General features: G+C 36.9%; 1 protein-coding gene across 1 annotated transcript; it reads left to right on the top strand.

The window, feature by feature from the left end:
• Positions 1-1343: 1343 nt before the first annotated feature.
• Positions 1344-21138, top strand: LOC146495118 (uncharacterized). The gene is made up of 17 exons (XM_085146086.1): positions 1344-1381; positions 2467-2550; positions 3421-3504; positions 4510-4593; positions 5462-5545; positions 6416-6499; positions 7400-7483; positions 10440-10523; positions 13176-13228; positions 13477-14184; positions 14526-15125; positions 15220-15948; positions 16179-17973; positions 19071-19247; positions 19911-20087; positions 20354-20400; positions 20607-21138. The coding sequence occupies exons 1-17, from the start codon at positions 1344-1346 to the stop codon at positions 21128-21130; spliced, it is 5436 nt and encodes a 1811-aa protein (XP_085002212.1). The 3' UTR covers positions 21131-21138.
• Positions 21139-26269: the final 5131 nt, after the last annotated feature.

The raw sequence follows: 26269 nt of genomic DNA, 5'->3' as shown, positions 1-26269 counted from the left end.
GTCATATGGATCTTTAATTTTGAATGAGTGATGTTGAATAACCCAATAGAGAAACGCACAATCCATTTACTGGCAAACCTGTATGCACCATTTTAGTTTAATAGTGTTATCTCCAAAACACATATCTTATTATTATAAATGCCTTAATCTTAACCTAGAAACTAAGTCACTGCCTTTAAGAAGACTTTGCTGCATGAGGACTGATAAGAACATGCCAAAAGTTGCCTTTTGGCCCAACAGAAAGCAGCGCTGTAAACAGAAATTAGGGTAGCACTTTCTATTATAGCTGCTAATAATATGGTAATTGGGGTAATTAAGTGGAAAAGGAAGAGTAATAATTTGGGATTAGAAAATTAATTACCAAAAGCAACAATCAATAATAAGAACAACTTATTTAATACAGAAATCTCTATGTGTTTTATGTTACTTCTCAAATTTGCTTTTATTCCAAAACACAGTGTCTAAAAAAAACCAACGCTGGATTCAGTAATAGGAGTTTGAGTATTATCTTTGTGAAAACGCTGTGGATCACAGTCTTTATGAGGATTGCATGCTGACCCAATATTCAAATTTAAATAGACACAATGGGGTTTTTTTTCTTTTGGTGACATTATATTGTGTCTTATTCTTGGAAAATTGTATGACAAAAATACTCTTTTAGTATAACGAGCTGAATATGCTAAGAGCTTAAAATGATAACAATATATCTAAAATGTAAATAGCAGTTGGCACAGAAAATATAAGAATATAGGACTAAGAGAATGGTAATACAACAGCTACGGATGAAAAATACAAATGTCAGTGGCATTGAGGAACAATCAGGCTTGGGCACTACTGGAGTCTGTATGTAATGTAATGAAAATCATTCCATGGTAATATGTTATTACGATATTTCCTTTATTCACTTAGAACACGACATTTTGGACAAGGTTTAATGACAATAGTCTTTATTTTGTGGCAGTTAGAATGTCAAGGTCACTACAGTTGTTTCTGTTATAAATTAACCAGGAAGTATTGTAATGGACTTTGATCAGTTTCTTAATTTGTGTAAGTCACATGCACTGAAGACATTCTGGTTTTTCTTTTTGTCGCTAGACCACTTCTAAGTCAGGTCAAAACCAAACAATTCAGCGCTTGAAGTTTGTTTAGAAAGAAGACTGTTCCAAATGGATACTATGGATCAAGACCGCTTTCAAGCCAAGTGTGACTGAAAGAGTGGCAGCTTTTGTGTTCATATAAACTTCTGCATGGATTTGGAAACAATTTAATTTAAAGTAGCACCACAATTAGATAAAAACGAATGCAGGACCACCAGAAAGCAGAAAACTGTGTTTTAAACAAACATGTCTGAGGAACAACATATGTCCACATCGACTGCCAAGTGAGTTACAATTTTTGATCTCACTGTTATTATGCGAACTAAACAATTAAATATTTTGCTAAATATTAATGTACTTGATGTTTTAAACTTGAATGTGAAGACTAATGTGCAGATGCTGATGCAGTGTGTATTTTTATGTCACTCTGTTGCTGTAATTTTTTTTCTCTATTGTAACAGATCTGCTAATCATAGGTTTGAAACTGGTAAAGCTCTGAAAATTGAGTTATGATTTTTCTTGTGAAACAAACATTAAAATCCTCATGTAGCTTTGTAAACGTTTGTCATTTGAGACTCAAAGATCATGTCCAAGGGAAACCTGAGAAGGTTCCTGGTTTGAACTTTCTGGTTTCCTGGGTTTTCCTTTCGAATTTCTATGTTTTATTGTGGCTTTGTGGGTTTTCTCTAGATACTCCTGTTTTTTTCCACAGTCCAATGGCAAGCTTCTTAGGTTAGATTGTGACTCAGAATTGGCCATGCCTATGGATGTGAACGTACGGTTGTCTTTCTGCCATATCCGCCAACAGACCACTCTGACCCAGCTTCTTCTTCTACGAGCTGCCTCAGCTCTTCTTTCCTTACACCCAATAGCATTTGCACATTAAAAAGGTTTACAGTAAGCTAAAGCTTTCTTTAAAGCCTAATATGGAGCCTTGGTGTTACGCCGCATTTCCATCTCCTCACACACAATTTACAGAATCTGTAACTGACCACAGGTGATGCTGAGGTCTGGTCATAACATCCAATTATGTTGGTTATTGAGAATATTGTCATTCAGTTTTGACTGTTTTTCTGCTATAGGAGTATCTGGATATGAAGACATTGAGGGTAGACTTGGCACTACATCAGTTATCAGTCAGGTCTTGAAATAAATAGTGATGGGACAGAGACAGCTGGTTAGCACGCTGTGTTCAGTATCTTTTTCAGCAAAGCACTTAAATATATTTCTGCCGCTTAACATCAAATAGTTACTGCTGGGCATCCTGTTCTGTTGATAATTGAAATTGCTTTTTGAATGGGTAAACAGAAGTTACAGATGCACTTTTAAGCTTTGTCTAATTAAGACATTTTCTGATCCTTTGTTGAAGTCCACATGAGCACCAAAGACCTGTTTCCATGAGAAGTGACATGTCCAAAGGGGAAGCCCCAGACTTCAGTGATAATGAACCAAGGTAAGATACTCAAAATTAATTTCTATTAAACAAGTAAGGAAACATTATAAATCCCTCTGTCATTAGTAAATCTGATAAATAACTAAGTGCAGCATTGCAGTAATCTTAGTCAACAATATATTGCTCTTCATTCATATTTTTTAGAATATTTTGGATTGTAACTTTCTGATAAGCATGTACCATTGTCAGCACAAAAGAAGTCGAGCTTCATGGGACATCTAACACTATCAATGTTAAAGTGACATTAATAGTTGTAATATGAACTGTGCAATCTGTTCCACTCACGCAAAAGTGACAATGAGCAGTATTTGGCAGAGCAAAGTTCTTGCAGCATTTGCTGTAAATACATAAAAACCTGAAATACAACATTAATGCAGAGACTTTATCACCAGTATATGGTTGTCAGTTAGTTATTTTTGGTAAGTCATATAATGTTATCATCAGCACAAAGCAGGTGTAGCTTAAATGTGGTGTGTGGATCTTTGCTGCTAAACCAGGTGTCTGTGGAAGCACAGATACAGCAGACTCTCTGTGTAGTTGGCAGGAGTTACCCAACTTGCTCTTCAGTGAAAGGACAGTGGTGAACATGAAACAAGATTTCAGAGCTATTGCTAAAGCTTTCTTTAAAGCCTACTATGGAGTTTTTGTGTTACGCCACATTTCCATGTCCTCACACACAATTTACAAAATCTATCGCTGGACTCAGTTGAAACTGAGGCCTGGTCATAACATCAAACTTAACATCAAATACTTACTGCTGGGCATCCTTTTCTGTTGATAATTGAAATTGCTTTTTGAATGGGTAAACAAAAGTTACAGATGCACTTTTAAGCTTTGTCTAATTAAGACATTTTCTGATCCTTATTGAAGTCCACATGAGCACCAAAGACCTGTTTCCATGAGAAGTGACATGTCCAAAGGGGAAGCCCCAGACTTCAGTGATAATAAACCAAGGTAAGATACTGGAAATTAATTTCTATTAAACAAGTAAGAAAATGTTACTATAAATCCCTCTGTCATTAGTAAATCTGATAAAAAAAACAACTAAGTACAGCATCGCAGTAATCTTAGTCAACAATATATTGCTGGTCATTCATAGCTTTGTACGTAAATAACTGAAATGCAGAACTGAAGCAGAGACTTCATCACCAGCATGTGGATGTCAGTTAAATGATGAAGTTGTTTAGAACAGCTTTTATTTTTGGTAAGTCATATAACGTTATCATCAGCACAAAGCAGGTGTACCTTAACCTCCTAAGACCTAAACTCTTTCATAGCATGCATTTTTAATTTTTCTTTGCTATTTGGGCTGATGGGGGCCTGATGAATGTAAAAACAAAGACTTACCAGATTTTTATTTTTACCTAATTTTTGTTTATGAGAAAAATGAGAGCCACATATGAGGACATTCGTTTTAAATTTTGATAGAACAGTGGCAGTATAATGTCCTCGTAAGAGGATATCAGGCCCTTATAGAGTAAAATTAGGTATTTTGGTTTCGACAACCCAAAATGTGATGTCCACATATGTGGACGCCAGGTCCTAGGAGGTTAAATGTGGCGTGTGGATCTTTGCTGCTAAGCCATGTGTCTGTGGAAGCACAGATACAACAGACTCTCTGTGTAGTCAGCAGGAGTTACCCAACTTGCTCTTCAGTGAAAGGACAGTGGAGAACATGAAACAAGGTTTCGGAGCTGTTGTTAAAGCTTTTTTTAAAGCCTAATATGGAGCCTTGGTGTTACGCCACATTTCCATCTCCCCACACACAATTTACAAAATCAATCACTGGACTCAGGTGAATCTGAGGCCTGGTCATAACATCAAACTTAACATCAAATAGTTACTGCTGGGCATCCTGTTCTGTTGATAATCGAAATTGCTTTTTGAATGGGTAAACAGAAGTTACAGATGCACTTTTAAGCTTTGTCTAATTAAGACATTTTCTGATCCTTATTGAAGTCCACATGAGCACCAAAGACCTGTTTCCATGAGAAGTGACATGTCCAAAGGGGAAGCCCCAGACTTCAGTGATAATGAACCAAGGTAAGATACTGGAAATAAATTTCTATTAAACAAGTAAGGAAACATTATAAATCCCTCTGTCATTAGTAAATCTGATAAATAACTAACGCAGCATTGCAGTAATCTTAGTCAACAATATATTGCTCTTCATTCATATTTGTAGATTATTTTGGATTGTAACTTTCTGATAAGCATGTACCATTGTCAGCACAAAAGAAGTCGAGCTTCATGGGACATCTAACACTATCAATGTTAAAGTGACATTAATAGTTGTAATATGAACTGTGCAATCTGTTCCACTCACGCAAAAGTGACAATGAGCAGTATTTGGCAGAGCAAAGTTCTTGCAGCATTTGCTGTAAATACATAAAAACCTGAAATACAACATTAATGCAGAGACTTTATTACCAGTATGTGGTTGTCAGTTAGTTATTTTTGGTAAGTCATATAATGTTATCATCAGCACAAAGCAGGTGTAGCTTAAATGTGGTGTGTGGATCTTTGCTGCTAAACCAGGTGTCTGTGGAAGCACAGATACAGCAGACTCTCTGTGTAGTTGGCAGGAGTTACCCAACTTGCTCTTCAGTGAAAGGACAGTGGTGAACATGAAACAAGGTTTCGGAGCTGTTGTTAAAGCTTTCCTTGAAGCCTACTATGGAGCCTTGGTGTTACGCCACATTTCCATGTCCTCACACACAATTTACAAAATCTATCGCTGGACTCAGGTGAAACTGAGGCCTGGTCATAACATCAAACTTAACATCAAATACTTACTGCTGGGCATCCTGTTCTGTTGATAATTGAAATTGCTTTTTGAATGGGTAAACAAAAGTTACAGATGCACCTTTAAGCTTTGTCTAATTAAGACATTTTCTGATCCTTATTGAAGTCCACATGAGCACCAAAGACCTGTTTCCATGAGAAGTGACATGTCCAAAGGGGAAGCCCCAGACTTCAGTGATAATAAACCAAGGTAAGATACTGGAAATAAATTTCTATTAAACAAGTAAGGAAACATTATAAATCCCTCTGTCATTAGTAAATCTGATAAATAACTAAGTGCAGCATTGCAGTAATCTTAGTCAACAATATATTGCTCTTCATTCATATTTTTTAGAATATTTTGGATTGTAACTTTCTGATAAGCATGTACCATTGTCAGCACAAAAGAAGTCGAGCTTCATGGGACATCTAACACTATCAATGTTAAAGTGACATTAATAGTTGTAATATGAACTGTGCAATCTGTTCCACTCACGCAAAAGTGACAATGAGCAGTATTTGGCAGAGCAAAGTTCTTGCAGCATTTGCTGTAAATACATAAAAACCTGAAATACAACATTAATGCAGAGACTTTATTACCAGCATGTGGTTGTCAGTTAGTTATTTTTGGTAAGTCATATAATGTTATCATCAGCACAAAGCAGGTGTAGCTTAAATGTGGTGTGTGGATCTTTGCTGCTAAACCAGGTGTCTGTGGAAGCACAGATACAGCAGACTCTCTGTGTAGTCGGCAGGAGTTACCCAACTTGCTCTCCAGTGAAAAGACAGTGGTGAACATGAAACAAGGCTTCAGAGCTATTGTTAAAGCTTTCCTTAAAGCCTACTATGGAGTTTTTGTGTTACGTCACATTTCCATGTCCTCACACACAATTTACAAAATCTATCGCTGGACTCAGGTGAAACTGAGGCCTGGTCATAACATCAAACTTAACATCAAATAGTTACTGCTGGGCATCCTGTTCTGTTGATAATTGAAATTGCTTTTTGAATGGGTAAACAAAAGTTACAGCTGCACCTTTAAGCTTTGTCTAATTAAGACATTTTCTGATCCTTATTGAAGTCCACATGAGTACCAAAGACCTGTTTCCATGAGAAGTGACATGTCCAAAGGGGAACCTCCAGACTTCAGTGATAATAAACCAAGGTAAGATACTGGAAATTAATTTCTATTAAACAAGTAAGAAAATGTTATTACAAACTCCTCTTTCATTAGTAAATCTAATAAAAAAAACTAAGTACAGCATCACAGTAATCTTAGTCAACAATATATTGCTGGTCATTCATAGCTTTGTACGTAAATAACTGAAATTCAGCACTGAAACACAGACTTCATCACCAGTATGTGGTTGTCAGTTAAATGATGAAGTTGTTTAGAACAGTTTTTATTTTTGGTAAGTCATATAACGTTATCATCAGCACAGAGCTGGTGTACCTTAAATGTGGTGTGTGGATCTTTGCTGCTAAACCATGTGTCTGTGGAAGCACAGATACAGCAGACTCTCTGTGTAGTCATCAGGAGTTACCCAACTTGCTCTCCAGTGAAAAGACAGTGGTGAACATGAAACAAGATTTCAGAGCTAAAGCTTTCTTTAAAGCCTCATATGGAGCCTTGGTGTTACGTCACATTTCCATGTCCTCACAAACAATTTACAGAATCTGTAACTGACCTCAGATGATGCTGAAGCCTGGTCATAACATCCAATTATGTTGGTTATTGAGAAGATTGTCATTCAGTTTTGACTGTTTTTCTGCTATAGGAGTATCTGGATATGAAGACATTGAGGGTAGACTTGGCACTACATCAGTTATCCGTCAGGTCTTGAAATAAATAGTGATGGGACAGAGACAGCTGGTTAGCACGCTGTGTTCAGTATCTTTTTCAGCAAAGCACTTAAATATATTTCTGCCGCTTAACATCAAATAGTTACTGCTGGGCATCCTGTTCTGTTGATAATTGAAATTGCTTTTTGAATGGGTAAACAAAAGTTGCAGATGCACTTTTAAGCTTTGTCTAATTAAGACATTTTCTGATCCTTTATTGAAGTCCACATGAGCACCAAAGACCTGTTTCCATGAGAAGTGACATGTCCAAAGGGGAAGCCCCAGACTTCAGTGATAATGAACCAAGGTAAGATACTGGAAATAAATTTCTATTAAACAAGTAAGGAAACATTATAAATCCCTCTGTCATTAGTAAATCTGATAAATAACTAAGTGCAGCATTGCAGTAATCTTAGTCAACAATATATTGCTCTTCATTCATATTTTTAGAATATTTTGGATTGTAACTTTCTGATAAGCATGTACCATTGTCAGCACAAAAGAAGTCGAGCTTCATGGGACATCTAACACTATCAATGTTAAAGTGACATTAATAGTTGTAATAGGAACTGTGCAATCTGTTCCACTCACGCAAAAGTGACAATGAGCAGTATTTGGCAGAGCAAAGTTCTTGCAGCATTTGCTGTAAATACATAAAAACCTGAAATACAACATTAATGCAGAGACTTTATTACCAGCATGTGGTTGTCAGTTAGTTATTTTTGGTAAGTCATATAATTTTATCATCAGCACAAAGCAGGTGTACCTTAAATGTGGTGTGTGGATCTTTGCTGCTAAACCATGTGTCTGTGGAAGCACAGATACAGCAGACTCTCTGTGTAGTTGGCAGGAGTTACCCAACTTGCTCTCCAGTGAAAAGACAGTGGTGAACATGAAACAAGGCTTCAGAGCTATTGTTAAAGCTTTCCTTAAAGCCTACTATGGAGTTTTTGTGTTACGTCACATTTCCATGTCCTCACACACAATTTACAAAATCTATCGCTGGACTCAGGTGAAACTGAGGCCTGGTCATAACATCAAACTTAACATCAAATAGTTACTGCTGGGCATCCTGTTCTGTTGATAATTGAAATTGCTTTTTGAATGGGTAAACAAAAGTTACAGCTGCACCTTTAAGCTTTGTCTAATTAAGATATTTTCTGATCCTTATTGAAGTCCACATCAGTACCAAAGACCTGTTTCCATGAGAAGTGACATGTCCAAAGGGGAAGCCCCAGACTTCAGTGATAATAAACCAAGGTAAGATACTGGAAATTAATTTCTATTAAACAAGTAAGAAAATGTTATTATAAACCCCTCTGTCATTAGTAAATCTGATAAAAAAACAACAACTAAGTACAGCATCGCAGTAATCTTAGTCAACAATATATTGCTGGTCATTCATAGCTTTGTACGTAAATAACTGAAATGCAGAACTGAAGCAGAGACTTCATCACCAGCATGTGGATGTCAGTTAAATGATGAAGTTGTTTAGAACAGCTTTTATTTTTGGTAAGTCATATAACGTTATCATCAGCACAAAGCAGGTGTACCTTAACCTCCTAAGACCTAAACTCTTTCATGGCATGCATTTTTAATTTTTCTTTGCTATTTGGGCTGATGGGGACCTGATGAATGTAAAAACAAAGACTTACCAGATTTTTATTTTTACCTAATTTTTGTTTATGAGAAAAATGAGAGCCACATATGAGGACATTCGTTTTAAATTTTGATAGAACAGTGGCAGTATAATGTCCTCGTAAGAGGATATCAGGCCCTTATAGAGTAAAATTAGGTATTTTGGTTTCGACAACCCAAAATGTGATGTCCACATATGTGGACGCCATGTCCTAGGAGGTTAAATGTGGTGTGTGGATCTTTGCTGCTAAGCCATGTGTCTGTGGAAGCACAGATACAGCAGACTCTCTGTGTAGTCAGCAGGAGTTACCCAACTTGCTCTTCAGTGAAAAGACAGTGGAGAACATGAAACAAGGCTTCAGAGCTATTGCTAAAGCTTTCTTTAAAGCCTAATATGGAGCCTTGGTGTTACGCTACATTTCCATGTCCTCACAAACAATTTACAGAATCTGTAAGTGGCTTCAGGTGATGCTGAGGTCTGGTCATAACATCCAATTATGTTGGTTATTGAGAAGATTGTCATTCAGTTTTGACTGTTTTTCTGCTATAGGAGTATCTGGACAATGAAGACATTGAGGCTAGACTTGACACTACATCAGTTATCAGTCAGGTCTTGAAATAAATAGTGATGGGACAGAGACAGCTGGTTAGCACGCTGTGTTCAGTATCTTTTTCAGCAAAGCACTTAAATATATTTCTGCCGCTTTACATCAAATAGTTACTACTGGGCATCCTGTTCTGTTGATAATTGAAATTGCTTTTTGAATGGGTAAACAAAAGTTACAGATGCACTTTTAAGCTTTGTCTAATTAAGACATTTTCTGATCCTTATTGAAGTCCACATGAGCACCAAAGACCTGTTTCCATGAGAAGTGACATGTCCAAAGGGGAAGCCCCAGACTTCAGTGATAATGAACCAAGGTAAGATACTGGAAATTAATTTCTATTAAACAAGTAAGAAAATGTTACTATAAACCCCTCTGTCATTAGTAAATCTAATAAAAAAAAAGACAACTAAATACAGCATCGCAGTAATCTTAGTCAACAATATATTGCTGGTCATTCATAGCTTTGTACGTAAATAACTGAAATTCAGCACTGAAGCAGAGACTTCATCACCAGTATGTGGTTGTCATTTAAATGACGAAGTTGTTTAGAACAGTTTTTATTTTTGGTAAGTCATATAACGTTATCATCAGCACAAAGCAGGTGTACCTTAAATGTGGTGTGTGGATCTTTGCTGCTAAACCATGTGTCTGTGGAAGCACAGATACAGCAGACTCTCTGTGTAGTCGGCAGGAGTTACCCAACTTGCTCTCCAGTGAAAAGACAGTGGTGAACATGAAACAAGGCTTCAGAGCTATTGTTAAAGCTTTCCTTAAAGCCTACTATGGAGTTTTTGTGTTACGTCACATTTCCATGTCCTCACACACAATTTACAAAATCTATCGCTGGACTCAGGTGAAACTGAGGCCTGGTCATAATATCAAACTTAACATCAAATAGTTACTGCTGGGCATCCTGTTCTGTTGATAATTGAAATTGCTTTTTGAATGGGTAAACAAAAGTTACAGATGCACCTTTAAGCTTTGTCTAATTAAGACATTTTCTGATCCTTATTGAAGTCCACATGAGTACCAAAGACCTGTTTCCATGAGAAGTGACATGTCCAAAGGGGAACCTCCAGACTTCAGTGATAATGAACCAAGGTAAAATACTCTGGAAATAAAATTCTGTTAAACAAGTAAGGAAACATTATAAATCCCTCTGTCATTAATAAATCTGATAAAAACTTTGGGATAAAAACAAGATGGGGCCTGATTATTTAAGACCTTGTATGTAAGGAGCAGGATTTCGTATTCAATTCTGGATTCCTGGATTTAACAGGGAGCCAATGAAGGGAAGCCAATACAGGAGAAATATGCTCTTTCTAGTCCCTGTCAGTACTTTTGTTGCAGCATTTTCGATTAATTGAAGGCTTTTCAGGGAGTTTTTAAGGACATCCTGATAACAATGAATTACAGTAGTCCAGCCTGACAGTAATAAATGCATGAACTAGTTTTTCAGCGTCACTCTAAGACAGGATATTTCTAACTTTAGAGATGTTGTGCAAATGGAAGAAGGCAGTCCTACACATTTGTTTAATATGTGCATTGAAGGACATATCTTGGTCAAAACTCACTCCAAGGTTCATCACAGTGTTACTGGAGGCCAAGGTAATGCCATCCAGAGTAAGAATCTGGTTAGATACCATATTTCTAAAATTTTCAGGGCCGAGTACAATAACTTCAGTTTTATCTGAATTAAGGAGCAGAAAGTTAGCGGCTATCCAGGTCTTTATGTCTTAAGACATTTCTGCAGTTTAACTACCGTAATTGGTGTGTGTTATCTGGCTTCATAAATAGATAGAGCTGGGTGTCATCAGCATAGCAGTGAAACTGTATACTATGTCTTCTGATGATACTGCCTAAGGGAAGCATGTATAATGTAAACTGAATTGGTCCTAGCACTGAACCCTGCGGAACTCCGTAATTAACCTCAGTGTATGAAGAAGACTCTCCATTTACATGAACAAATTGGAGTCTACTAGATAGATATGATATAAAACCGCTGCGTCGCAGTACCTGTAATACCTACAGCAAGCATAAAAAAAAACACATAAACATTAGCAATCACTTTTTTGGATAGCACCAGCCCACTTTAACTCTTGAGTATAGCAGTAGAAATTATATATATGTTTTTACCTCATCTCTTTGTATTCAATAAGCATTGATTGATACAGCAATAGGGTTGTCTTTTATGTGTTATTGTTCCCTCCATTTAGCCTCAAATCAGTGTGAAGGGGTACTGTTAAGTAAATGAATAACGTGTTAAATCTAAAATAACAAGCCTGTTTTGAAAAGGAACTTGGTACAAAAAACAAATATTTATGTACAGTTTACTCTGCGGTGGGGTCAGACGGGCCACCCCAGGTTCTGTGGGGCTTGGCGGTGCTGCTGCCGTGGCCTTGGTTGATTCCAGTGAGTGGGGGTGCCTACTGGGGTCAGCGGGGGAGCTGGCCCATAGCCCCTCCCTTCCTTCCCTCCCCATCCCCAACTGCCTCCCTCTTCCCGCTCCACCACACCCACCCACACATACAGGGCCTTGGGGTGCAGGAGTGTCACCAGGGTGCAAGGGAGGTATTCCCTCTCTGTCCCCTTCTGGTCACCTGTGCCTCAATTTTAAAGTAAAATAAAATAATAACAACAAACGTCAATCAAATGGACCAATACGGCAAGGTCGTGATGATCCACTTGGTAAAATAAATTCATTGGGCATCTTTCTTGGCCTTCAGACAGTAATTCTGATGGCTAAATATAATTGATATTCATTTAAATGGTAGTAATGATCATTGGTGACACGAAAACATGTATGTTCTATATTAGTTAGATAGGACTTGTTTTTAAATGATAAAATATTTTTTTCATCATAATGAGAGGGCATTTGGTTTGATTAATTAATGACTTATTTTTGACTTAATTTTGAGGTTTCCTTTAACTAAAAATCTTTGATGTTAGTTTGAGGAACTAAAGGGAACCAAATTCAGAGAATATTTAGATATTTAAGATATTTAAGTGTGATGTTGAAAGTCCAACAGCTGATGAGTAATGTTCTAATATTTGTTATTTAGTGGTAATTTTTAATACTTTTATATTTATTCAAAGGATTGTCATGAGGGTTTGATCATTAGCAGGGGATTATGCACAGTTAAGAATGACAGAGGATAGTGGACAGGAAGGATCTGTATCTAGACCCTCTTAGACAGGTGCCTCTTGGATCACACCTTCTTTAAAAAATGGCCAGTAATAATTATATGTCTAATGGCTTGATTTAATAGTGGATTGTTTTATTTTATTTTATTTTATTTTTTAGAAAATCCAATTTCCCACCACAGTCATGAAATAACAGTCATTATTAGTTTTTTTTTATCTCTTAATAAAATCTGTTTTCAGGTCAGCTCCATGCATTCTTAGTACATGCAGTAGTATGTAATATTAAAAATTCAATCAGAACAGAGGATACTGGACAAAAACCTACAAAAAGTTTCAGAGGTACCTAGAAGGTTCGATATATATAAATGTTTGACATTGAAGTTTACCATAAAGCTGAACAGGAATACAATGTTTAATACTATTAAACCTTCTGAATCTAAATGTTGAGTAAAAGCAGGGAAAGGTATGGGTGAGCCTACTGTTATAACTGTAAAAGAATAAAAGGAAATGGAGACAATATGATAAATTGCCAAAGTGAAATGTCAGTTTATTTATCTTGCTGTGCTGACAAACAAAATATTAATTAGAAATGTCTTCTCTGCCTTGAAGCTCAACTAGATCAACTGACAACAGCAATGCTTCTGTGAAGAGTGATCTCAGTGGTGAGGATGACTCTTACAACATCATTAACACAGAAATCCTTCTTAAGTCAGCGCTGTCAACAGAAGAATATTTTAGAACACAGGATATTTGTACTTTATTTAACATACGACTCCTATTTTCTTTCCTCTGAGAAGGTATCACACTAAGAAAGAATGACATGTCATTGAATTTATTTACAAAACTCATATTTGTGCATATTACTACAAAAATTCATGGTACATCTTTTTATATTTTTCTGTTTTTTCAGAGACCTCAAAGCAATGGACAAAGCTGGTGACACATCTGCGCAAAAGTCTTCTTAGAGAAAACACTTTGATTGAAAACACCAATTATCCTAACCAGAAAAACACAGAGCACATCATAAGAGAAGACAGCACTGCAGAGAATAATGAACAGACTGGGGTGAAAGTGAAGACAATATCTGATATATTTAAAGACAAGAATGGGAAGAAACCCAGAACTGTGCTGACGCTTGGAGAGGCTGATATCGGAAAATCCTTCCATGTACAGAAATATATAAAAGAGTGGGCGGAAAATACAAACCCTTCACTTTTAACTTGGCTTAAAACATCTTTAATTGGTAAAGGAAAAGAAAATGAACTAGGAATATTTCCACTTGAAGTCTCTGAACTTAATAAAATAAAAGATAAAATTAGCTTGGTGGGTCTTCTCAACCATTGCTTGAAGGAAACCAAAGACTTGGTCATCACTGAATTTTCACACTTCCCGGTTTGTTTTATCTTGGATGGACTTGACCAATTTCAGCTCCCGCTCGACTTTGACAACAACACCACCTTGTCTGATATCAGTGAACCAGCCTCAGTGGACGTGCTGTTGACCAACCTCATCAAAGGGAACCTGCTTCCTTCAGCTCTAGTGTGGATAACGTCCCGACCTTCAGCTGCTAATCGGCTGAATGTTGAGAAATGTGTTGACAGGGTGACAGAAATACGAAGTAAGATTATTGTTACGGAGACTGTACCTTAAAATTAAATGCAACCAAGGGTCTTCATAGTATAATATCCAAAAGTCTTGATCTACCCCCAATTTCTTTATATATCGTCATACATTTCTAGAAAAATGAGAAATAGATGCACCAATTTATTAAAACATGTACAAACTGCATATTTCTACTTAATCTCCCACTCAGTGAAGGAGTCACACTAAAGAAGAATAACATGTCTTTGTATTTATTTATAACAGTCATATTACTACTATCATTGTTGTTAATTGAAATGTTGCAGTTGCTGGATATTACATTGTTCATATTAATTCTTGGCTCTCTTTCATTTACAGTGAAAAATGCAGGAGAAATTCTGAAGTCTGCAATTCGCAAAAAGTATAAAACACAGAGAGAGGAAGAGATTGACACAGAACTCTGTGCACAAAAGGAAGAAAAAGAAGAACTAGTGCAACCCGACTACAAAGATATGTTTAATGTGCGAACAGTGCTAACAAAAGGAATGGCTGGTGTTGGAAAAACATTTCAAACAAAGATGTTCATGATTAAGTGGGCAAAAAAGAAGACCAACAAAAACATAGACATTATAGTTTCATTCCAGTTCAGTGAGCTGAATAAAAGAAGAGACCAAGTTCAGAGTATGGAAGAACTGCTTAATGATTACTTCAGTGATATTAAACTACGAGGACATCTCTCCTATGACAAGTTTAAAATACTTTTTATTCTGGATGGCCTGGAAGAATGCACACTTCCCCTGGATTTTATAAACAACAAGAACCTGACTGACATGAAGGCACAGGCCACGATGGATGAGCTGTTAACAAATCTAGTCAAAGAGACTTTGCTTCCTTCTGCTCATCTCTGGATCATCTCTCAACCCTCAGGAGTCGATAAGATTCCATCTGATTATATCCAGAAAGTTACAAAATGTCAAGGTAAGAGACAACACACTGGTTTCCACATTTAAACACAATTAAAAATAAATTAATAATTGATGTTGTTCACGGTACATTTATTTATTTTTTTTAGAGACGTCAAAGCGATGGACGAAGGTGGTGACACATATGCGTGAAAGACTTCGTACAGAAATCACTCTGATTGAAGACACCGATCATCCTAACCAGAAAAACACAGAACACATCATGAGAGAAGACAGCACTGCAGAGGGCACTGATGAACAGAAAAAGAAACAGGCTGTGGTAAAAGTGGAGGCAACATCTGACATCTTTAAAGACAAGAATGGGAAAAAAATCAGAACTGTGCTGACTGTTGGAAAGGCTGATATTGGAAAATCCTTCCACGTACAGAAATTTATAAAACAGTGGGCGGAAAAGAAAAACCTTTCATCTTTCACTTGGGTTGCAGACAGGACAAAAGCTTTTTTTGGTAAAGCAAAAAAAAAAGAACTAGGAATATTTCCACTCAGTGAGATTAATCAGATTAAAGATATGAAATTTAGCTTAGTGGGTCTTCTTAATAATTTCTTCAGAGAAACCAAAGAATTTGTGATTACTAACTTTTCACAATTCCCAGTTTTAATTATCTTGGATGGACTTGACAAATCTCAGCTTCCACTTGACTTTGACAAAAACACCACCTTGTCTGATATCAGTGAACCAGCCTCAGTGGACGTGCTGTTGACCAACCTCATCAAAGGGAACTTGCTTCCTTCAGCTCTAGTGTGGATAACGTCCCGACCTTCAGCTGGTGATCAGCTGAATGTTGAAAAACTTGTTGACAGGGTGACAGAAATACGAGGTAAGATTATCATTGCAGCAACTGCAATTAGATATAGTTGAGCATTTTTGTAGTACTTATGCTAGTGTATTACACCAAAAAAAGAGTCAAAATGCTAAAAAAAAAAAAAAAATTCATAAAAGACAAATGTAGTAAATATTTATATGATAAATAATTTGTTATTGCTAAAAGCAAGATAAATGTACGCAGTGTATACTTGTGTAATTTCTGTTTCTAATGTTTTCTTACAGAGAAGCCGGATTTTAGAAGCCAACGCAAACTCAAGTTTCAACTGAAGGAGCAGTTTACTCGTGTGTCTGAGGGCATCGACAGGCAAAAAACCTCTGCTGTCCTGAATGAGATCTACACAGAGCTCTACATCATAGAGGGGCAGAGTGGAGAAGTCAATGAGGACCCAGAGACCAAATGGGTTGAAAAGGCAAAGTTCAAACCAGTTAAACAAGAAACAGTAATTAAATATAATGAGATCTTCACCTCCGTTGAAAATAAACATATAAAAACTGTGATGACAATTGGAGTGGCAGGCATAGGAAAAACTATCGCATCAATGAAGTACATGCTGGACTGGGCTGAGGGTAACATGGTTCAAAACATTTATTTCATGTTTCCATTTCCTTTCCGAGAGCTTAATTTGAGAAGAGAGGAACAACTCAGTTTTGAGGATCTTATTCATCAGTTCTTTCCAGCTATGAAGACCTCAGAAATATCTGACTATGACAAGTACAACATTCTGGTTGTTCTGGATGGCTTTGATGAATGTCGTCTAGATCTTGACTTCAGTGAAAGTAATAAATGCACCGATGTGAGAGAGCAAACATCAGTGAATATTCTGCTGACCAACCTCATCTATGGAAATCTACTTCCTGAAGCTCAGCTCTGGATCACCTCCCGACCTGCAGCGTCCAACCGTATTCCTGTTGATAAAGTTGACCGGGTCACAGAGGTGCGAGGATTCAATGATGAGCAAAAAGAAGAGTACTTCAGGAAGAGGTTTAATGTGGATCTGGCTGAAAAAATCCTCACCCATGTGAAGAAATCAAGGAGCCTTTATATCATGTGTCACATACCAGTTTTCTGTTGGATCACTGCAAAGGTCCTGGAGGAATATGTGACCACAAACCAAGATGATGAAATGCCCAAGACTCTAACTGACATGTACACATACTTTCTTTTGATTGAGTGCAGACAGGCTAACAGAAAGTATAATGAAGATAAGACAAGTGAAAGCTGTGAGATAGATACATGCTGGAATGAAAGAAACAAGGAAACCATTATATCTTTAGGAAAACTAGCTTTTGAGGAGCTTGTGAAAGGAAACTTTCTCTTTGATGAAGAAAACCTGACAGAGTGTGGTACTGACATCACAAAAGCTGCTGTTTTTTCTGGGATACTGACTCAGATCGAAAGAGAAGGTCCATCAATGTACCCACAGAAACTGTTTTGCTTTGTTCATTTGAGCATTCAGGAGTTCCTGGCAGCTTTTTATGTGTTTTACATCTTCAGTAACAAAAGTGAAAATCTGCTTACCACACCTCCTTCATTAATGTCAGATTTTCCTGCATCCGACTTCTACAAGAAGGCAGTGGACAAAGCTTTAGATAGTAAACATGGAGACTGGGATCTGTTTCTCCGCTTCCTGCTCGGCCTCTCACTGGAGACCAATCAGAAACATCTGAAAGAGCTGCTGATAGACAACAAAAAAATTAACAAGCAGACCAACAAGGAGACAGCTGAGTACATCAAAAAGAAGATCAATAAAGACAGCAGTGATGCAGATAAAAACCTCAATCTTCTTTACTGTTTGAATGAGCTTAATGATCACTCTCTTGTTAAAGACATCAAAGACCAACTGCAATCAGGAAAACAGAATTTTGAAGATTACTCTGCTGGTCAGTGGTCTGCTCTGACGTTTGTGCTGTTGACGTCAGACGAGAAACTCGATGTGTTTGATCTGAAAAAGTATCGGAAATCAGAGAAAGTTCTTCTGGGAATGTTACCAGTGGTCAAAGTCTCAAAAATGACCTTGTAAGTACTTTTGAATAATTACTTTTGTAATTCAGAGTACACAAAGTTTAACTATCTAAACAGCTTTCACAGAGATGTAGAACTCCAGTGAGTTTATTGGGCGATTCAGTCAATTCAGTGTCATTTATCAAGTTTAAATGTCAAACTTTCTGCTTTAATCCAGAGGGTTTAAGAACAACTTGACATTCACTATTCAGTAGTTACAGATAACTTTGTGGAAAGTCACCTATTTTCAGAAACTTAAAAGTAATTGGATAATTGTCTGACAAGCAGTTTCATGGTCAGGTGAGTCATGTTCCCTTGTTACTTCATAACAGTGGAAATGTGTCACTGGCATTTATTGATGATGTGTGCAGGGATAGCTCATTATTATTATTATTATTATTATTATTATTATTATTATTATTATTATTATTATTATTATTATTATTATTATTATTATTATGTGAGTGCTGATGCAAGTCACAGGATGAATTCGGAAGTTTGCAGCCAAACACCAGAAAATTGATCAGACGGTGTTCCAGAGTCCTGACATGCTAGGTTTTTAAAGGCAAAGAAATGGGATATTCTTGAGTGTCAACTTATCTAAACCTGGTTTTTCATTAAATATCAAACTGAATACAGAAAGGCTCACAGACAAACAGCAACTGAAGGTGGCTGCAGTAAAGGCCTGACAGAGCATCTTAAGGGAGGAAATGCAGCATCTGGTGACATCCATGGGCTCTAGACTTAAAGCTATGACTAACAAATGATTTCCATCCAAATATTACAAATAATTCTTTATGTAAAGGATTATTTATTTGGATTTAAAATTATGTACTTTTGTGAAATTAATTCAAAGCTTCTGAAAATGGCAAACTAGTTTACAAGTGTCTGTAATTTCTAAAGTAAATGCAAAATTTTTGTTGATCTCCTTGAATCTTCTTAATTGTTCTATTTAAAATCTAATGTGGTGGTGCACAGAGTCAGAGCTATAAAAATTATGTCCCTGTCCAACAAATAATTTATGTAACTGTATACATGATCTTTTAGTTACTTGAACATACTAGTGCAAAGTAACAGTTCATAGCACTTTGCTGTATGTCTCATTTTCACAGGCTGACTTGGTGTGAGCTCTCTGAAAAAGCCTGCAGTGGTCTGACATCCTCAGTCTTAAGCTCTGCATTCTCAAACCTTTTGGAGTTGAACTTTAGCCATAATGATTTGCTTGATGTGGGTGTGGAGCATCTTGCAGATGGCCTGAAGAATTCACACTGCAAACTGGAGATTCTGAAGTAAGTGTGCATAAATCACACTGCCAGGGAGGTTTTTGTTGTCTTTTCCTGTTAGAAAATTAAAAGGTTTCCATATGGTACAAAGTATAACAGACTGTTTGTAGGACGCTAGACTGTTTTTAGCCACATATGAATTTTATTAGAGACAAATATTTTTTACACTTTAGCCAAAGTTTGCAGAAAAGCTGTGCCTTAACACATTGTTCATAATAGATGATTGTTTCCCATTACCATTATATCCTAACCCCAAACTAAAGGGGGATGAAAGCAAATAACAGGTTTCTTCTAACAGTCATCTAATCCTAACTGCCTCTTCCTGCCTCTGACTTTTAACAGCCAATTGTTTGCATTATCTTGGGCAAGTCTGGGGTTTCTGAATATAGAAACCAATTAAACGGTCTACCTGGCCTCATACTTTATGTAAATAGGACATGAAATTTCTGTGAACATTTTGTCAAGTATACCCAAGCAGGAAAAACATTCACAGCATTCAAATGTCTTATATAAATACATTCACTGCAGCAAACCTGATGTTAAAGAGAAGGTGGTATGATCATCTTATTAAAGACATTAATGTGTCATGTGTTTATTGAATCGTTTTTTGAGTATTTCAAACCTTTATGAAAAAGTCAGAAAGACCATCAAAATAATTTCTCTCTGCAGATTGTCTGGTTGTCAGGTAACAGAGAAAGGCTGCTCTTCCTTGGCCTCATCTCTCATATCCAATGCAGCCTCCCTCCTGAAACATCTGGATCTGAGTTATAATCACCCAGGAGACCTTGGGACCAGACAACTCACCGATATAAAGGAAGATCCAAATATGAAGCTGAAGACACTGCTGTAAGTTATAGATATAATTGTCTATATAGTATATATAAATAAAAGGCTTTTATTTCTAATAATATAGAAGGATTTTTTTCTGAGCCTACATCAACTTTAAAGCAAAATTATAATAGAACCTGAAGTAAAAAGTCAATGTTTCATTTATAACATAAATTAAATTTGAAGTCAAATTTTTTCCACTCTGTTTGAAAATTATTGCTGCACTACTTCCTCACAATACCTTACTATACCTAATACTATATATAAAATAAAATCTTGTACAGTTTGGACCATGGTGGAGAGCATCGGTTAAAACCGGGGATGAAGAAGTGTAAGTTGGTCTCTGATTTTCAGTGTTTTGTCATGTAGTAACCAAATTAAAGCTCCAGTTACTCATTTTTGAAATCAAAATCACCAATTATAATTTGCTATACCTGCTAATGTTGTTTTGATTTGTTGCTTTGCTTGTATCTTTTTTATGTATTTATATTTTTTGGTCATGCCAAAGATATCAAATTCTTGCGTTGTCTTTCTCAGATGGTGTAGGACTGAAGTTTGACGAAACTACGGCGAGCAAAAGGCTTATCCTAGAAGGAGACAGAAAAGTAAGAACTGTAAAGAAGGTAGAGGAGAAACCTGCACGACCTGAAAATGAGGAAAGGTTCAAGAGGTCTCAGGTGTTTTGCGTCGAGGGACTGAAAGGTCTCTGCTACTGGGAAGTGGAATGGAGTGGGACGGTCTGCATTGCTGCAGCATACGAAAGAGTGGGTAGAAATTGGGATAGTAGTTGTGGCCTAGGATGCAATGAGATGTCCTGGGCTTTGTCCTGCTCTAGGACTAAATGCACTGCCTTGCATGGGAAGACATCAACACAGCTGGAATTACCTTCCAGTAAAAAAATAGCAGTGCTCCTGGATTGGGAAGGTGGAATTCTGAGTTATTACAGTGTTTCATCAGAAAAGCTGAGCCTCATACACACCTTCCATGCAAAATTCACAGAGCCGCTCTTCCCAGCATTCTGGTTTAAAACAGGCTCTGTGACCTTATGTGAGATAAACTAAACCACTGTGGTTGAAACAGGTTTGATAAACTGATCACCACAGATGTTCTTCGTATTTCATTCAATTAACATTTCAGTTCCTTAATATGAAAAATTACTTTGCTGTTTTTCTCTTTTAGATGTGACTTGTTTATAAATGATAATAAAGAAAAAAGAACAATGTAAAAAGAAAACTAAGCTTTTGTAATATCATAAAGTTACATTTGCACAACATCCAGAGGTCCTTAAAACGCACTAACCCATGGCAGTTGTAGATCTGCTATGATACAGGCAGCTCTGTATGTCAAGATAAGGGACAGTCGCTGATTTCACTCATTTCTTTCTAAAACTTGTGTGTGTTTCCTTGTTTAATCACTTATATTTTTCTAAGTATGAGATATCCTGATAACGATGATGAATATTAATTTCAAGTATTTGTTTTTTTACTTCAGTTCTGCCTTGTTCTTGTTTTCATTACTTTAATTTTATATTTTATATATGACAATAAAGCAGAACATGTACAAGAAAGAATACATAACTGTATCCCTGTCAAATAATACTTACATTTCCTCTTGAACATCGACATTTTTTTTGTTTTTTGTTTTCACTTTCTAATGAAAAGATAGCTAACGTTTAAATTAAACAGTGGGGTAAAAATCAGACATTATGGATGGATCGTTTTATTGTCAGTATCATCAGCAGTGAAGACTGATGGTCATATATAACTGTACATACAGAAACCTGACTTTTTGATATACATAGATATAAAAAAATAAATCCACTGATTAAGGTCAGACTGTGCTTGAGAAATTGCTAAAAAAAAAAAATTGGTTTTACCAATTTTGAAAGCAAGAGAGAGAGAGAAAAAGGCTTCACTAGTAAAAATTTATGGAGAGTTGAACCCAAAGTCAAATAAATGTATGCCAAAAAATATCAAAATGTCACACCTCACAGACTTTGATTTGTTAAAGACAAATTACTCACATTTGACTTTGGCTCACATCACAGGATTAGGTTTTTATCAGGTGTTTCTTAACTGATACATCTGGAAACTTGAACACAAAAACACTTCTGAATGTCACCCGATGAGTGTTGTGGTTGGACTGTATCTACTGCCTTAGTCTTTATCTTCCTAATTATGTGTCAGTTGATCGCTTGTCCAGGTGGTATGTTCCTACATCCACGTCTGTCTTTGTCTCTGTCCAAATTTCTTTTTTCATTCACGCTTTCTAACATAATTTCAGTCGAGCGGCTGTCAGACACAGTTTATTTCCCTTCCCTTCCATCTGGATCCTGATCAAACTTTACTGTGTTACACTGTGAAGAAGCCTGGTTGACTATAGGAATAATTAGGGGAGTAATGGCAGCTGCAGTTTTCAGTCTTGGTATCCAGGTCTCAAACACATGCACAATCATAGACATTTACAGTACAATAATGTGATGTTGAAACAGCCTATTTTCCCTGACACATACAGTTATATTCATGGCAGTTGAGTCTGTTGGGAGTGATTATTTCCATCGGTGTCCACCAGACTGTAAGAAGAGAAGAGAAAAACTGAAATAAAGACCTTTTGCATTTACAGTAAGGTAAGCTTAGCAGCTTCCATGTCCAAAATTGTCTAAATCTTCTTAATGTTAAATTTGACTACTTTATTTCATTCTTTCCTCCCTAATCTTTGCTTAAAGTTACAGAGCATAACCAGTTATTTATTTCTTTTTTAGTTTGTGACCAGTTTGAGCCTTTCTGGTTAATCAAAGAGTAAAGAAACAATATTTCAAATATTCTAAAAATTACTGTTAAAGCTAAACATCCTTACAGTGGGGACAATTTGCATACTACTCAAGACACAGCTTGTTTACTTAAAATGTGCATTTTAACATTATATTATTGTATGCATCCATCTTTTTTTTGTTTGTTTTTTTGTTTTGTTTTGTTTTGTTTTGTTTTTTTTGTTTTACCAAAATTTGCATCCAAGCTGGCATGTTTGGGCATTTTAATGTAGGAGGCAATGAATTACACACATAATATAGGAGTGGATGGTGGCTAGAGTGAAAGCAGTTACAAAGGAAGGGATGGAAGTAGAAGAGAAAGGAAACATCTGGGACAATGTGGCAACGAGCGAACTGAAGGCCTTTTTGCACCACAATCCAATTCATTGTTTCCATAAACCTATTTTTTGACTGAGTCTGTGAAGAGCCTTAAAGAAAATCACAATAAAAAATTTAGTTCCAGTTCTCACGTCACGGGCCTCATAAAAGCAACAGACCTGTTTGATTTGCTTAGGAACTCTCCTGTTTCTGCTTCTTTCACTCCATACTATTGATCTGCTGCAGCTAATTGACAACACATTTAGGGCCCCTCACGCTCTTTCTGTCTCACTCTGCATCAGTCTCTTAAGATTTGTTTTGATTAGAGAGCTGCCTGAGCACGCTTTGAGTTGAATGAATGAATGGTTTGTGTGGGTTTACAACAGACTTTGTGAGAAATGTGTGAACGTCACTGCTTTTGAACTGGAAAATGTACATTCCTTTTGCAGTGATCAAAAAACCTTTTAAAAGCTCACAGGCCCTGTTAAATGATTATGTTGACCTTTTTAATAGTATATGCGCATTTACTGACTAATACAACATTTAATTAATTTTGGTTGATTTCCAGAAGTAAAAGTTTTTAAACTCATCAGGCAATGGATAATCTAGTCATGGCAGCAATAATGAGTTGTGTTGTTGAGGATACGCGGAACTTTTGCTTTGGTAAAACTGTTGTTTTTGCTGCTTCTATCCTTTGTTAGCTGCTGTTAGCTGGCTGTTGGTAGCTGCTGTTATTGAAATATTCTTTGAAGTGTTTGGACTTTGATGATTAGTGAATAAACTCTCATATGGTGTGAGACTGTATTTAAACTCTATATCAGAGAGAAAGAGAGATCTTTAGGATACTCAAGCCTAACATTAGCTAACATGTTAGCTTAAAACAGCTGTTGTTTAGCTGTCAGCTGTCAGCTGTCTGGAGACAGGAGGGTCGCATTTCTAATCCAGTGCATTCCAACCACTGTGCTGCGGCACATAGGTGTGCCGTGAGAAATGATCAGTTGTCCCGTGGAAGATTATCTGGTTCCACCTGGTACTCTAAGCAATCAGCGTGAGTAACAGGCAGAAAATTACATTCTCTTTCACTAGAGGGCAGTACTACCTGCTCTAATTAAATTGGTTGCAAACTGCCAGTAAAACAGAAGAAATTACATAATAGTTATGCTGTGAGTGAGACAATGCAGCACGTAATAACAATATATAAATATTTGAAAGGAAAAAGTAGTCAATCTGACCTGGGTCCTTACCTTTTTATCATGAAGCTGATGGTGCAGATACAAACTGAAATATCCCCCAAGAAGCCTTCTTTGCCTAGCCACATGCATAAAACACAATTAGTCAGAAAAGGGATGTCTTTCCCAGAACACTGTATTTAAATATGATGGGGAATATAGTGGCTTCCAAAAACTGAACCTATATATTTTTAGTGGATTAATTTGTTAATTCAAAATTTGTTTGAAGATCTGAAACTTATATGTGACAAAAATGTAAGAAAAGAAGTCAGGAAGAGGAAAAGGACTTTTTCACAGTACTCTCTGTGTTTCTGCAGACTGCAGCAGCCCACCTCTGCCCTCCACAGATGAGCCACAACCACAGTTTATGAGAGGCATCTGCCACTTCCACTTCCTCATTTATCAATGAGCAGGTTTACTGTTGTGAAGGGAAACTTTTTAACCCAGACCACTATATTATCCTAAATTTAACCAATTAGACTGTGATAACTAAAATGAATCAAGAAATATCCACTGCATAAAAATACCAGGAAGTGAAAGTAAAAAGCAAGTTAATAAAAGCAAACTAGAAGTGAAAAGAACCAAAGTGCAGAACACAACCCTTGTTTTACTTTGTTGGGATCCTACGGCAATTGTGTGGAAGAGAAAGAACTGAGAAGAAGACAGATTTGGAAAGTGAAGCGGGTTGTGAGTGAAAAAGTGGTGTCGTGGCCAAAAAGCTCCTGCTTTGTTAATGCACTGTGTGCAGGCGTGTTGGCACTCACAGCATTTTAGGTCATTTCTGACAAAAATGTTCTCACAGATTACATCTCCACTGACAGTCTGACTCTGGAGAACAACTCATGATGTGAATGTTAAAACAAGGAACACATCCTGGTTCCATTCCTGACCTGATGTGCCGGGAAACTCTGGAATCCTTAGTTTTCATTTTCTAACCACAGGCTGACATATGATGATGCAGAGGAGGAGTCGGGTAGTCTGAAGAAGTTTGTGAGGACTTGCTAACAAACTAATTTTAGCACATTAGCTAGGAAAGCCTTGATGAACCTCAGTTTAATAAAACAGGGAAGTTGAACAGGGTGTTCCTCAACCACTTCCATTGTGAAGAATAAATTTTTCATTAATACTTCTACTCCTCCTGTCGATATTGACCACATTACCATGGTGTACATTGCTCAATTAAAGAGCTAAATGTAAAGTTTTATGCTGCTTTTATTAAAAGAATCTTACTAAAAATACTCATATTTTTACAACAAGTGCATTTATGTGTAAGTTGAATTTTGCTGATTTAGTTGATTTAAAGAACGCAAAGCTGAACTGTTTTGCACATCTTTGGGTTACTTATTAATTATTTCACATTTATATACTTACCTATTACCTATTTTGTTGTCTGTGGAGGTTCTCAGTCATCCAGGTCATCGTAGTCTAAGGAGCTTGGAAAGAAAAGCGTCTGGACTTCTTTGAGTTGCTTGAAGACGTTTCACCTCTCATCCGAGAAGCTTCTTCAGTTCTAAGGGTCAAATGGTGGAGAGTCCCAGATTTAAACCCAGTGGGAGTTCTCCCCCAAAGAGGGACAAAGGACCCCCTGATGATCCTCTACCTAATCACATGAGCCAAGGTGTGAAAGCGGGTGTGGGTCACAATCAGCCAGGGTTTCGGGTGAGCTCATTGTGAAACAAGGCCCCACCCTATCATGTGATTTCCTGAGGTCAGATGGCCCAGGATGTGAGTGGGCGTTAAGGCGTCTGGGAAGGGATCTCAAAACTGGATTATAGATGGCAGAGAGTTGGTGTCGTAAACCACCGCCTCTGTTTAAAGATGGTCGCTCACAGTGGACGTAAACT

Source organism: Neolamprologus multifasciatus, chromosome 20 (assembly GCF_963576455.1).
Source record: "Neolamprologus multifasciatus chromosome 20, fNeoMul1.2, whole genome shotgun sequence".
Lineage (NCBI taxonomy): Eukaryota > Metazoa > Chordata > Actinopteri > Cichliformes > Cichlidae > Neolamprologus > Neolamprologus multifasciatus.
The sequence above is the reverse complement of the archived record's forward strand: the minus strand, read 5'-3'. Positions and strand labels throughout refer to the sequence as shown.